Source organism: Bombus pyrosoma, linkage group LG2 (assembly GCF_014825855.1).
Source record: "Bombus pyrosoma isolate SC7728 linkage group LG2, ASM1482585v1, whole genome shotgun sequence".
Taxonomy (NCBI): Eukaryota; Metazoa; Arthropoda; class Insecta; order Hymenoptera; family Apidae; genus Bombus; species Bombus pyrosoma.
In genome coordinates this window covers 9,954,786-9,968,677 of record NC_057771.1, presented here as the reverse complement: position 1 = coordinate 9,968,677, position 13,892 = coordinate 9,954,786, and the positions used below count along the sequence as shown (strand labels likewise).

Here is a 13,892-nt window from a genome sequence, read left to right as displayed (position 1 = left end):
TATGGAATTAGTGTTGTATATTTTACAAAGTAAATAGAATATAAACAATCTAAAGTCGTCTAAAAACACAATAGTACGAATTTCGTGGTAAATCATTTGTTCATATATTATAAAGTATACGATTTGTCAACAGATCGATATCTCTTCCTTCGTAGTCCCCGATACGGGCTTCGCGATGCTTTCTGATCGGGGACGCCGACATAACGAGAGAGCACTCACTCAGACTCAAAAATTATCGTCACGTTGCCGAGTGAACGATCGGTTTGCTTGTACATACGGTTTAAACTGATTCGATGACAACAGATGCGTTACAGACTCGGTGGGTGCGTTTTCCTTAACGACAGTCGAACAAATTCATTAATACTCTGCCTTTTATTTTACTTTAGTTTATCTTATCTGTTTTTTTGCTTTTCTGCTTTTGTTGTCCGCTTTCCTTAGCGTATCACTCGGTCCGTCGATCGTTAATCGACGCGCGAAATTCAACGCGGCGAAACGACACATTTTTAGTTTAACACTTTACCATCGTGTTTCTGTTGCTCTTCTAGATTCGTTTCTCGCGATCCGCGGTCGCGCGTACGTAATGACGTACAATACGTACACAGTTAACAGCATGGTAAGTACAGACATCTTATAGACAATAGTTTATTTAGTTATTTATTTTATCTTACTTTTTTTTTTTTTTGCTTTGAACGTTAAAGTTTACGCTACACGTCTCATCTACTAACGTTTCAGTCTCGCGTAAATGAAACAACATCGATGGCAACGACGAAACATCATTTTCATTTCTTCGCGGCCTAGCTTCGTTATTTATACATGTATACAACACACGGTTGGTACACGAACGAGAAAACATGCTGGCTCGTTCGAGATGCGAAAGTAATTGTTCATGCGTTTCTTCGTTCAAAAGGGACGACGTTGAAATCAGTAGATAGAAACGATGTACGAAATTGGAAGACCAAGTAAACTCGTAACAAATCGCGTATTGCTCGCTCGGGATATGCACTCGGTAGAATGGAAACCGTTTGCTCGTGAATGCTTGCTGCAGACTTAGTCTTAACGATAGGACGATTCACCTTCGACGATAGTATCTCATACGATTCGAGTGTTCGGTTAACGAATACGAGATAATAAGAGTCTCTTTCGCGAAGGTAAGTAAAAACCTTCCCTGTGGATCGCTTACGGTGCAACATGCTCTTCTGTCGCAGTCTTCGTGTAAAATAGAGTTAAAAGGACGTGTTGATCGAACTCGAGCAATTAAGTATAAGAATCGTTCTCGACAAAACCTGCGAGACTTTACCTAATTTACAAAAGTAGAGAACGTGTTCGTGTCTTTCATAGGATAATCGTTTTTTCTCGAACGAAATGGCAGTCGACAGACAAGTTCTGATTAATCGAATTGCCCCGAGAGCAGCAGCTGAGAGGATCGTGCGATTCGCTTGGCAGCCGAAACGAGAAACGTGAAAAATCGAACAAATGGTGTTGTTACGCGTGTTCGCAGGTTCTCGCGAATACGAACGAAGTGGCAGTTAAAAGAACACATGGTTAAGTTCAGTACGTTCGTTTTGTTATAGGATACGATTGACACTTTCCCATCGACATAGGCCAGGAACACGAACAGGGGACACACGATCAGTGGCCGCTGTGCTCACAGTGACCAATGATAATAATTAACGAAAGACGGACCACGATGGTTTTTCTTTACATCGAGATAGTTGAAATGTGGTTTCGTATTTTTTTTTTTCCTCCGCTGAATGCATCGTAGAGGTTCACACCGCAGGTTCTACGTTCTTCGTATTTTCTTCCCTTCTTTTTTATTTACACCGCGATTACGAAGTCACGGACGTTTCGTTGGCTACTGTGGCCGCGATCGAAGTCGCACTCTGCCTCGCTTAGCTCAAACGCGTCGGAGAAGCCCGTGGGTGGGTCCAACTTGGGGACGAACAGATTCCCTGATCCGTCACGCTCCTGGTCCCGATTGGAGCAGGAATTGCTCGACTGGTGCTTGGAATTGCCAAACCCGGAGATTGGGCCGAAGTTGGAACGGGTCTCCTCGCTGGTATGACGCGCCAGCTGTAACATCCTTCCACGAACAACAATCATCGTTACTTTCTTTTAACTTCTCCTCTAACAAACACAGTTAAACACAACGAATCAACGCGGCTTACTTGGATCTTCCCCTTCCAGGAAACGATTTTCTCTCAAAAATCGGTGAGGGTTCTGTAGACGTGCTAGATTCTGGTCCATGGTACAGGAAGTCTGAAAGCAGAAAACGTAACGATTTCCCACGATCGATAGAAACAAACGCGGTATGGTTCGGCGAAATTTCTCCAACAACCGCCTGATTCCGTTCCAACGTTTGACGATGACAACAAACAAGCGTGAAATACTCGATCACATGTTTCGGTGCACTCTAATAAACGTATATAGACAGGCAACGGGAACGGATGTCCGGTGGTACTGCGGTGCATGGAAATATTAGGTAACTCTGCTCTCTTTTCGTTTCCCTTTTTCTTTTCTTTTTCATTTTCGTAACTATGATCGAATGGGACGTCGAGGAACGAGAAGGGCGGCCCCCTCTTTTCAATTATAATCGAATAGAACTAGACAGAGACTAGAAAGGAAAAGAGAGATAGATAGATAGATAGATAGATAGATAGATAGATAGATAGATAGATAGAGAGATAGAGATAGAGATAGAGAGAGAGAGAGAGAGAGAGAGAGAAAAGAGAGAAAGGATGAAACAAGGCGTAAACCGAATAGAAGGATGAAAGATTGCATACTGTGGACACGCGAGTCGGCCGCAGACACCGAGTGGTGCGAATCGACGAGGTGATTGGAAGACTCGGTTCGGCTGCTGGTCCCGACTTCCGTGTCGCTGTCCGAGCCCAGGGTGTCGTATTCCTCCGACTCGGACTTGCCCTGACTGACCTTGTGCGTTTTGTGCAACGGCGCAGAGGACGAACGGCCTCCGCGCACCTTAGTGTACCGGTTGCAATCCGACTGCAATCAGACGGAATTGGTTCGATGAATTGGCACATTCGCACGAGGAAACGAGGAGGCGCGCTACACCGATCTTTCTCGAATCTTTCGAATCGATTTGTCCGTCGCGGATCGTTGTTCAGCGACGTCCGGTTAACCGACAGATTTTAGATCAGAGCTATCGATTCCGACGTACCGTTGGTGGAAGATGTACGGTAGAAATCTGTTTATACGAATCTGTCGGCAAGCAAGAAGCCTATATAATTGGAATTAAAACACAAGGGGAGCTGGCTGACTCTCCTCAGTGTCCGTGAGTGGGTTTCTTTCAAGTGGATTTCATCGCAAGAGGAGTTTGTTTAACCAGACGCTAATTATAATTTCGCTCGCACAAATGGCATTCGTATAAACAGAGCTTTCTATTATACAGTGAGATTATAAAATCGGTCAAGTGTTATTAAGGTATTTTGAGAATCGAAATAATAATGTGAGATACAGTATGTATATAAAGAGAGAAGGAATTCGGAACCTCGGAATTCAGAATTCTTTCTTTCTTTCTTTCTTTGCAACAAACTTTAGAGTTGTATATATAGTACGCATAATTTGGAAAGAAGAGTTTAGAAATACGCGACTTGCTACTTTTCACACGATGTAGAGATACATGTGTGTACATTGTGTATTCTAAAGGAATCTGATACAACATTTCACAAATAATTTTTTCAATGTAGAATTTAAGACGTTTCTATAAGATACGTACTGCTCTCAATTCTCTTTTATTAATCGCACATTAATGTTTTAATTAATTTATGACCTCACTACGTACGTACGGTCTGCCATCAAGTATAAGTACACATTGTATGTCTGAATAAATCGTCATATTTTTCTGATCATATTTCTATTACGCCTTGCGATCAGTACTTTTTGAAAATTGATCGGTTTGAGATCTTTTAAACTTCACAATCCACACTACTGTCCTTTTTTTTTTTTTTATTTTTCTATGATTGTATTTGGTCTCGGTGCTACAATCAAGATATGCCAGAACGCTTCGACGCAATGTACGCTTTCTTATTCTACAGCTATACGAGCTAGTAATGACAAGAGTTTGCGAGAGATGTGTAGAATGGCGAATATAATACATGTAAGAAAAGTATCGTTTGCATCGGTGTTGCGGTTCCTCGATGGACTGATCAGGACAGATGCGAAACGAAGCAAGGTGGGACCAGCAGTCACAATGATCGATTCTCTATGATGCACATCTGTTCTACTCGATCCACGCGCATTCGTTCTACAAACACGTTCTTTTGCTGACAAATTATTTCGTCGCGGTCTGCGTCGACGTTTACGAACATGTATATGACGGATCGTCTTCGAGCTTGTGATTGTCTCGCGAAAAAAAAAAATCGTACAAACAAGTCTTCGTGCCAGACAATTTCTAAATAAATCCGATAGCCAAGACCGATGTGCACACGCGAAATGCAATTGGGACTGTGCTTTAGCTCTGGTACAACATGCTGAAGCGAGATTCGTACACAGTTTCCCTTTTGCCGGTTCACAGAGAATTTTTGAACGGTGAACGCTTTATTTGGGAAATATACAGTGACATTAGCGGGATGGAAGCGAAGCTGTTTGGTGGACGTTCTGTTTCGACAAGAGATAAAAGTTCGTACGTATTTGTCCCTTTTTACGATATATTCGACGAATTAAACGACAATTAAACGATATTTTGTTATCAACTTCTTTAAAGAGATAGAGCGGATTGTTATTGAGGCAGATAATTTCTTTTATCGCGCGTTGCGTTCCGATGCGATTGTTCGCTCGTAGTTTGCTGTTACAGCATTTTAACGACGTCAATGCCATTTTTAAAAAGCCAGACGTTGCAACGATACGAACTTCTATCTCAAGCAATTACACGTGGTAAACTCGAGGACAAATTCGAGGATGCATGCGGTGTGCGCAGTGTGTTTTCCCATTGGTTTCATGAACAGACACGAATGGCGAATAGTAGAAAGCGACGGTGAATGACAAAAGCAAATTGAACGTGGGACGATACCTCTCGTAATTGAAGAGTGTCGGCTGTGGACAGACGAGGATCGTGATAGACGAAGGTCTGAAGAGGCGCCGCGGAATTACATCGACTATCACCACCTGGCGGTACGCTCTCCTCTAGCTGGAAGGTCGCGTACGGATAAATGTCCTCCGAGTACTCTGCAACCATTTTTCAATATCTCTTTATGATCCTTAAATTCCTCAAATTATCGTCTACCTTAAAGTAGTCAACTCTGTCATTGTTGCAATCATCTGTCACATAGGTATGCTATGCGATCTTTGAATGCATGATTTTTCAAATGTAATCAAACACTTGAAAATGCCAGTTTATGTACCATGAAACTATAGAAGAATAGCTGTCTTCTCTTTTTTTATTTACGAGAAGGTTCCGTATAATATATAAGTAAATCATGAATTAATTATACTGTGACTCAACTACTTTATCTTGCTGATTATATAGGAATATTCTAAAATACTTTATGGCAATAACAATTCTATATTAGAAAGAAGCCAATAGCTGCGAATAATATTAACGAGACGTTCCGATTATAATCCGCTAATAAAGTAAAAAAAAAAAGAGAAAAAATACTTTTTCCGTAGATCTTAATCTCGGTAACGATACACACGACGCACAGTGAATTATGCGTTTTTTATGTTGGAAAATATGTTTCCAGACAGCAATACTATACGTTTAAGGATTATTCCAGATATCTTTGTGCAAGAACCAAGACGAGCCGTCAAGGCCGCCTGACCGCGCGTTACAAGAAACTACTGAAAAACTATCTTTATTGCCAGTAAAATTCACACTTTGTATTCAACGACGAAAGAGTTAATCAGCTAATTAAACGAGCGGCACTAAACAAGCGTTTCCCCTCTCCAATTACCTGGAATTTTTTCCAAGGTAGCCATCTCGTGTATCGGCGAGCGAAGCGGTTTGCGCACGGTCGCGTAATATTGTTCACGCTGCTCCATGTTCTGCTTATTGTCTAAGGCAGCCGCAGTCTGGGCGTCGTGCAGGCTCGCAATCTCCCCTATAAATGGACCTACGGTCATTGTCATCAAAGCGTTACACGCACGCAGAAGTTCGTCGTCTCTGCGAATAAGTCGCGGCCAATTCTTTTTACTAACGTTTCCGGAAACAATAAAACACAGCACCAGCGGCGGCAATGATCGCCAGCGAGCTCAGTATCAGAGGGACTATCAGTTTTAGATCCGAGTAGACGGACGTGTGCTGAGGAATGTAGTGGTCGATCTCCACGGATGCCACGGTGCTGCTGGTGTGAGGTTGCAGAGTTGTTATCCTGTACTCGGCGACCGAGAAACCAGCGTTGTTGTGCGCCCGTATTCGAATGTCGTACGTGCTCCCAGGTTGCAGCTCACTAAGCGTGTACGTCTTCTGTACCTGGAAAACAAACGTCACCGCTATTTATTATCATATCAGAAGTCGATGCTGTTACAATACTTATTCTGTCTTCTTAAACGTTTTATCTGATCTAGATAAGGAAAGGTGAATTTATACCCATTGAGATATGTATTTATGTGCTAGACTAGGTTAGCTGCGTAGTAGTAATACTTGTATGTGAATATCAGTGTGTGCAAGTATGTGAGTGCGCGGCGTCTCGAAAACAAACAAATGTAAACTGTTCAGTCGGTTAACAGTCGGGTATGGAAGAAAGTGCTGAGACGCGTGCCAGTATGTATCGATGAATATCTTTGAAATCGCTTATCAAATAAATATATAACTATTCTAATATGAATTTTAAGTGTAAATTTAGTGTTCCTACACCATTATTTTACGTTGAAAACTACAGATAAGAGTCGTAAAGACACGCGAAAAATGACGCTTTGAAATATATATACGTATGAACTTAATAAGACATATATACACAACTTGTTCTGTATTTTACGCACGTTTCTGCTATAGAGTTTCGTTACATCGTCGTCTTGTTCAACGATGAAAGAGTTAAATCGTATTATTGAGAAAAAAACGAGTCGATTGCATACGGCTTTAATACCTCGATGCTATTCGACACCAGGGTCCAGATGTCATCTCCGTTCTTCCTATACTCGAGCTCGAAATACGTGATAGGACACCCTCCGTCGTTCCACATGCTCAGATGAAGAGTGATCCACGATACGTTCACCGTGATGAATTTATCACCGTTGCTAGGCGAGCTTTCCGGTTTCGATCCGTTCGTCGTGGCCTTTACAATCTCGCTGGGCGAGCCCATACCGATCCGATTGTACGCTGTCAGATACATTTGATAATCGTTGCCGCACCATAGCCGTGACAGCACAAAACTGTTGATCTTGTGGGAGACTTTCACCTCCTCCCATTCGCCGGATTCTCGTTTATAGTGAAGGATGTAACCCCTGATTGAGGCGCCGCCATCGTCCCTGTTCTTCCACTGGACGTTGATCGAATTACTGGTCGCGCTGGTGGCGTGAAGCAACGGGGCTGCTGGAGGAACTGTGAAAGCATCGTAACCGAATTATTCTACGTGTTCCTGAATTTCCCTCGTTAGTTCGTGTCGCGATCTTAACCGAGCTCGGGAGCAATTTTCATATTCAACGTGTATGTGTTTTCTTTTTCTTTGTTTTGTTGATGAAATACTTTGAGATTCGACAAATTCCAAGAAGAATGGTCTCGAATCGATCAGTCTACCTTGCACGGTTAAACGATGCGTGATCTGATCGGATCCGTGACGATTCTTCACGTAGCAAGTGTAATTTCCGCTGTCCTCCCGATGAAGGTCCATGATCTGCAACGAGCCTTCCGTCAGCAAGGACACCCTGCTGGACGATTTCACTATCTGGCCCCATTGTTTCCATGTCACAGATGGTTCAGGGTTGCCGACGCTTTGACATGGTAACGTCACGTTCTGTTTCCATGGAACCACCAATACTGTACCGAACGAGAATACCGCCGCTCGAACTGCAACACAACGAAATAATAAAAACTCAACTGGGATAACTTGGGAGATTAGAAATCCTACGGTACGACGTTGTTACCAATTTCAACCCTGTAATACTTATCAAGGATATATTAATATTATACCGAGGAAACTGTAAAAAATACGTCAATCATGAAAATAGATAAAAATAAAATTTGGAATACAATCCGCGAACTCAGATCTGCTACCGAATATAGTCTCGGCATTTCTACATCGTAAAATTATCGGAACGAGTTACAAAGTCGCTCGGAAATAACTAAAATAAAACGATATGTCGTAGGTTTAAGTTTAACAAAACTGACCTTCGTTAGAAAGTGAAACCGTAATCGGCTGAGTCTGCGGTCCTTCACCCACCGAGGTCACCGCCGCGATACTAAACTCGTACTGGTTTTTCTTGTGCAAATTCTCCACCTGATAGCTGGTTTGATACGGAGGTAATGCCCGCTTGTACCATTTTCCCTCCGGGCCAACCCAGCGGATATGAACGTTGTACGACGTGATGTTCCCGTTGCTTCTGAGCGGCGGCTGCCAGGATACGATAATCGATGTCGCCGACCTGACGACCGCCTTCACGCCCGCTGGTACCTCCGGTAGATCCTCCTCGGTGACGCAATGCAAAGGTGAGGACGCGATACCGTCACCGGCTCTGGTCGAGGCTAACACTTGTACAGAATAATTCGTGTACTTCTCGAGGCTGTGAATCACGACGGTCAAGGCAGTGGTGATCTTCGTTTCCGTCTTAGGCGACTCGGTCAGGGCGTTCATGTTCTCCCATATGACCTTGTAGCCTTTCAGAATACCGTTCAGACTGGAGTCGGGTGGCGCGTCCCACGAGACCTGCAGTGATTGCGAGGACAGCGGCGTACACCGAATGTCTTGCGGCGGACTGCTAGGCACTGAGGACATTTCAACGGTGTCGCCAGTCAATTACGCTAACGTATTAGATTTGACATTAGAAATGCTAATGCTGTCAAAATGCTGTATTTAGGATTGCTCGCATTTACAATTATAGAAAGCACGTAGATGAATATCGATTTTTATTTAGAGGTACAATTAGTATACGTAGGAATTATATCTGAGGGCTCGATTGAGGATCAAATTCTGTGAATATTCTATGAGTATGACGGAGCTTTGACGGACTGTATTATACACATTAATCGTCCAAAGCTTTATTAAAAAGTTGCGAGGAAAAAGTATATTTGGCGTTATTTTAATCGTATACTTTCTATTTTAAGAATAATTAAATTCAATCCACTATCCGCAGTTTAAGATCGCTTGCCGAGCTTCCACAATCTCGTTACGCGCTTCAACTATTTTCAAACATTTGCGTTTATAATAAATCGACGAAAGTAGCGGAGCGCGTTCTATTTTCCGTTAGTCTGCGAGCGACCAAAAACCAATATTTAACTTTCAACTTTTTTCAAACCGGAACAGAAACGACAAGCTCCACTCGGTTTCCGAAACTATTTTTAAATTCGTCCGAAAATTTTAACATCGAACAGCTTTGACGCGCAGAGTTGTTGGCTTTTCCCGAGAATATTCCTACGAAAGATGTCCATAAAAGACGCGAGTCGGCTACCAAAAGTTGTTGCCGTTGGCAAAGCCACTTCGGAGTTTAACCGGGGCCGCTTTCGCAACGCCCAGGATTAAAGAACTTATTTGCAAGCAGATCAGTTTCAGGCAAGCCGGATGCTGAATTTATTATTTATTCGAAACTCCACTGGATGTATATATATATGGCGGTTGGTATTCATAGTGGAATTCATGATAGGCTCGCTAGCTACCGGTATTATTTCGTTCATGAATTTTTGATCGTCGCCAAATCGTATTCAGTAAATCTCTTTCTTGTGAACTTCTTGTGTCTCTTTGGAATTCGGTTTTGCAAAATTTTCAGGAAATCCGTTGGAAAATTCGAAATTCCGGGAGAAAAATGAACAAGGAAATTCATACGTCTAAGGTATTTCTTACCGTCCTCGAGGGTTGTCGCAACTACATCCGGCGTCATGGGACCTTGGCCGAGCACGTTGTACGCTTGCACCACCACGCTATATCGTGCAAACTTCTTCAAGTTTGTTAGCTGATATTGTCTGCCTGGCATCGATGTTCTTGCGAGTCCTAAAGCTACGCTCGCTGTAGAAATTCGCCTCTCTACGGTCCGAAACGTGTACTGGTCCGCTCCCAACCTGTACATTTCCAAACATTAATTCTAGAATTATACGTACTAAATGTTATAACGACTGTTACATTTCGGTACATTACGCGTATACTACGGATCTTTACACATTTGAATTTTCCATAAATGGATGAAGATTCGCAGTCTGGTAATGAGATTAGTGCAAATAAAACATCATATCGATGCACCAGATAACAGGACTTTTCCTTCTTTTTTCAGTATAATTTAGTGTAACTAGAGTCTCAACGTAGTATTTACGGCACGTGATAATTCTGATTTAATACGAGGTTTAATGTCCAGTATTGTTCTTTGAATATCAGATACGCATAAAATACACTCGATCAATCTCATTTTAAAAAGAGAACAAAATCGGCCAGAGCCAAGTCAAGAGAGCAAGAACGAGTACTGTCTTTGAACATGTTACGCTAACTGATATTCGTGCAAATTATATTAAATATTGGGTTGTGCACATACGTATTAATTCATTCCATTTCTGTCCGTTCATGTAATTCTTAAATATATCTGCCGTTATTCAACGATTTATTCCCGTTACGGTTTTACTACACCGCGTAACATAAACATGTACCGTCAAAAAAAAGAAAAAAAGGAAAATATAAAAGAAATATACGCAGAGAAGAAGAGTGCGAGAGAGAAAATTTGTATTTTGTGAAATTTCAATATATCGATAACTTTATTTATACAAATTTAGCGCGAAGGGTGACCGCTTTAACTGTTGAAACAACAAGTCGATGAACACTTGCATGGTGCCGGTAAACGACGGTCTGTGTTTGGTTGGCAGGTAGTATAACGCGTTTCGAAAATATTTCAACGTCAATGGTCCGTGGGCGAAATAAACGAGAAAACCGCGGCTGCTGGCTGCGGTTATTTATCACGAGGCACCCTGGCAAAGTATAGAATGTCAACGTTATCCGAGAAACACGCGCTTGAGCGCAATACGGTATGCCGGGGGGGTCGCGACCTAACGGAACGTATTCGAGAGGTATCGTAAGGTGAATGCGTGGTCGTTAAAGGTTGCTACGTTCTCCCTAACGGATCGTTACCTATGTTCCTTGTAGCCGACGTGGTAACCGAGTATCTCTCCGTTCCATAAATCATGATCAGGTGGGTCCCAGGTGACGTTAAACTCGGTCGAGCTGACAGGATCCACCTTGAGATTTCTTGGCGGGCCACCTGGTTTCTCCCCTTCGGTCGTCGTTTCCAAAATCTGAAAAAAAAGAGAAGACCACGCACATTCGTGCGGTAGTCTCTCCCGACGTGAAATTTCATTTTTACGTTTCGTTTTCGCGACGCGTCGGTTTCTCTACGATTTTATCCACCTTCGTTCGCCATAAGGAATCCACGTTGCAGAATTTTAATCACGCTGGCAACGGTTACGAGAACACGGAATGAAATTCACTGAGCGAGAAAATTGCAGTTCGACGTGTTACTCAGAGGCTACAGAGTAGGGATCGATCCTGGGTGTAAATCGACTTCTGAATGATAGTTTCTCTCGAGTTACAAAAGGATACGCGGGTCGTACGGAAAGTTGGTAGCGTAAAGCGCAATCGATGTTGCATATTAAACTTCGATATACTCACGTCACTCGCCTGACTACGACCCAATTCGTTCTCCGCGTATATTCGAAACTGATAGGAGACCGCCGGACGCAGACCGTTCACGTGAGCGTGAACCTGGGTGCCTGGCACTGTCATGTGAAACGTGTGATCGTGCCACACTTCTGGAAAATAAATTGCGTGGGCTAGAAAGGAGAAGATCGAAGCACCTGTTGATCGGCTGTTGCAATTCTATTTCATTGTTTCTTGTGTCTCTAACGCCGTCGTGTGGTAAAAGGTTCTCCCATCTTCTAACTGTATTTCTCAAGAATCGCGTATTGAAACCAATTTAATTACCAGTATCGGTTTTGTACTCGATGATGTACTGGGTGATGGGGCTGTTGCCGTCTTGACTGGTGGTCCAACTGATGTTGATGTAACGACTTCCCTTTTCGATCACGTGAAGATTCCTCGGGAAATCGGGCGGCTCTTTGCATTTGCAAAACAAAATTTTTCTCGTTAAAGCTACGTTTCGACGTAACCGATGGCTATACCTATAGATATATGGTTCGTTACGTGACGCAAACCATCCGACCGAAACATTATTTCATTTTTCGATCCGGCCACACGCGGTTGTCTCGTCTATCGCTGTATGGGTCGACGCTTGTGCGAAAATGCATTAAATTAAATGCGACGAGTCGCGGAACTCGCCTGTATGCATTACGATAATTATGCGAAGCGTAACAGCGCTATATGCAAATATCAAGAAACCCGGAAACATTATTGAAATTGTTTCGTCGTGTATCGAGTCGACGTATTACGCCGATAACGTTATTACCGTGCATCATCGTGCACGTGAAAAGCGGCCTTTAAATCTACGTTTGCCTCGGCAATTTTCTCCTTTTGTTTCCTTTGCGCTCACGGTCTTCCTCTGATTTACTCCGAGTTATTGCGCGGACATTGCGGACGTCGTTAATAACTCTCCTTTGAACGAGTGATCATGACGATTGTTTTCCCGTTTTCGCTCTCATCTTCCAGTGAAATATGATTTCCGGCCAGCGTACCTACCTTGTATGTACAGATGAATTGTCATTTCGTCGCGACCATAAGCGTTCGAGGCTATGCAGAAGTATCTCGCGCTGTCTTCTCGACTCGTGCTTATAAACTCGAGCGTGCTGATGCTGCCGTCGGTGGTGTTCTCCTCCTTCAGCGTATACCGATAGTCGGACAGTTTCTGCTCCAGGTGTGCGCCCATCTTCTTCCAGATTATTTTCAGTGGATGATCGCCCTTCGCTTCGCAACGCAACGACGCGCTCGAGCCCAGCCTCGCTGTTTGGTTACGGTGTTTCTCCACGAAGTGGGCAGGTACTGCGCGTGTTATTATCGAGAACAGTAATTTCGTTTCTTTGTTTCTTTCGTTTGAAGATTCTTTGTTTCGATACTACGACACGGAGAAACGACAGAGACGAAGATCTATTTATTATAAAGATCTACCGTGTGTCCAATGACGTATACGTATGTGTCATGGATTTTTCTGAAGAAATTTTTACATGAACGAAGAATCTTCCATCATGGTATTATGTGTAAAATGAACGAACGTATATCAAGTATGTATATCCTACTCGTACTGAACTAAAACGAAAGATACTTGAGATTTTTTAAGAATATTTCTCTTTCTCTCTCTGTCTCTCAATAACTGGTCTGACAAGATTCTGACCATGGTAAATCAACGAAAGGCTACTTTACTCTGTTTTTAATTCTCAAGATATACACCTCTATCAACGAAGAAAGAAAGGAGAAGAAAAGATCATTACTCTAGAGAAACGAAAGATTTTAACGATTTTCCGTTGTTAAAATAATGACAGCTTACCGTTCACCGTCAGATGTACGACTTTGCTGAGGCCAGCGCCGATTCCGTTCACCGCCTCGCACAAATAAAAACCCTCGTGGTCTTCTTGCACTCGACCAAACACCAGAGAGCCGTTCGAGTGTATCCTCAGGTTCTGAGGGTGCTCGTGCGTGACGATGTCGCGATAATTGCCAGGTTTTTTGCCGCTAGCCCGCCGCCACGAAACCGCTGGCGGCGGAAATCCATCCGCGTGGCAATGGAGAACCAGTCGCGACATCCCTTCCGAGGCACGGACATCTTGGGGTTCCATCACCCAACGGGGTGGCACTGTTTCGCGGCAT

At 43.1% G+C, this 13,892-nt stretch overlaps 1 protein-coding gene across 11 annotated transcripts in view; it reads right to left on the bottom strand.

Annotated features, from left to right (window-relative positions):
- Positions 1-3: 3 nt before the first annotated feature.
- The window catches only part of LOC122576715 (Down syndrome cell adhesion molecule-like protein Dscam2), a 172,417-nt gene continuing 158,528 nt past the window's right edge, over positions 4-13,892 (bottom strand). For 8 of the 11 annotated variants that reach the window (XM_043747413.1, XM_043747456.1, XM_043747392.1 and 5 more), the window contains 15 exons: positions 13,573-13,878; positions 12,771-13,070; positions 12,060-12,191; positions 11,748-11,908; positions 11,211-11,374; positions 9,945-10,159; positions 8,279-8,872; positions 7,688-7,957; positions 7,038-7,492; positions 6,151-6,424; positions 5,907-6,065; positions 5,027-5,181; positions 2,781-3,000; positions 2,166-2,256; positions 4-2,080 (listed from right to left, as the gene is read on the bottom strand). In XM_043747413.1, the coding sequence (XP_043603348.1) occupies positions 1,816-2,080; positions 2,166-2,256; positions 2,781-3,000; positions 5,027-5,181; positions 5,907-6,065; positions 6,151-6,424; positions 7,038-7,492; positions 7,688-7,957; positions 8,279-8,872; positions 9,945-10,159; positions 11,211-11,374; positions 11,748-11,908; positions 12,060-12,191; positions 12,771-13,070; positions 13,573-13,878 (3,761 nt within the window). In that variant the 3' untranslated portion in view covers positions 4-1,815. The remainder of the gene's footprint in view (positions 2,081-2,165; positions 2,257-2,780; positions 3,001-5,026; positions 5,182-5,906; positions 6,066-6,150; positions 6,425-7,037; positions 7,493-7,687; positions 7,958-8,278; positions 8,873-9,944; positions 10,160-11,210; positions 11,375-11,747; positions 11,909-12,059; positions 12,192-12,770; positions 13,071-13,572; positions 13,879-13,892) is intronic. The other 3 variants (XM_043747439.1, XM_043747447.1, XM_043747464.1) reach the window with 3 other exon arrangements.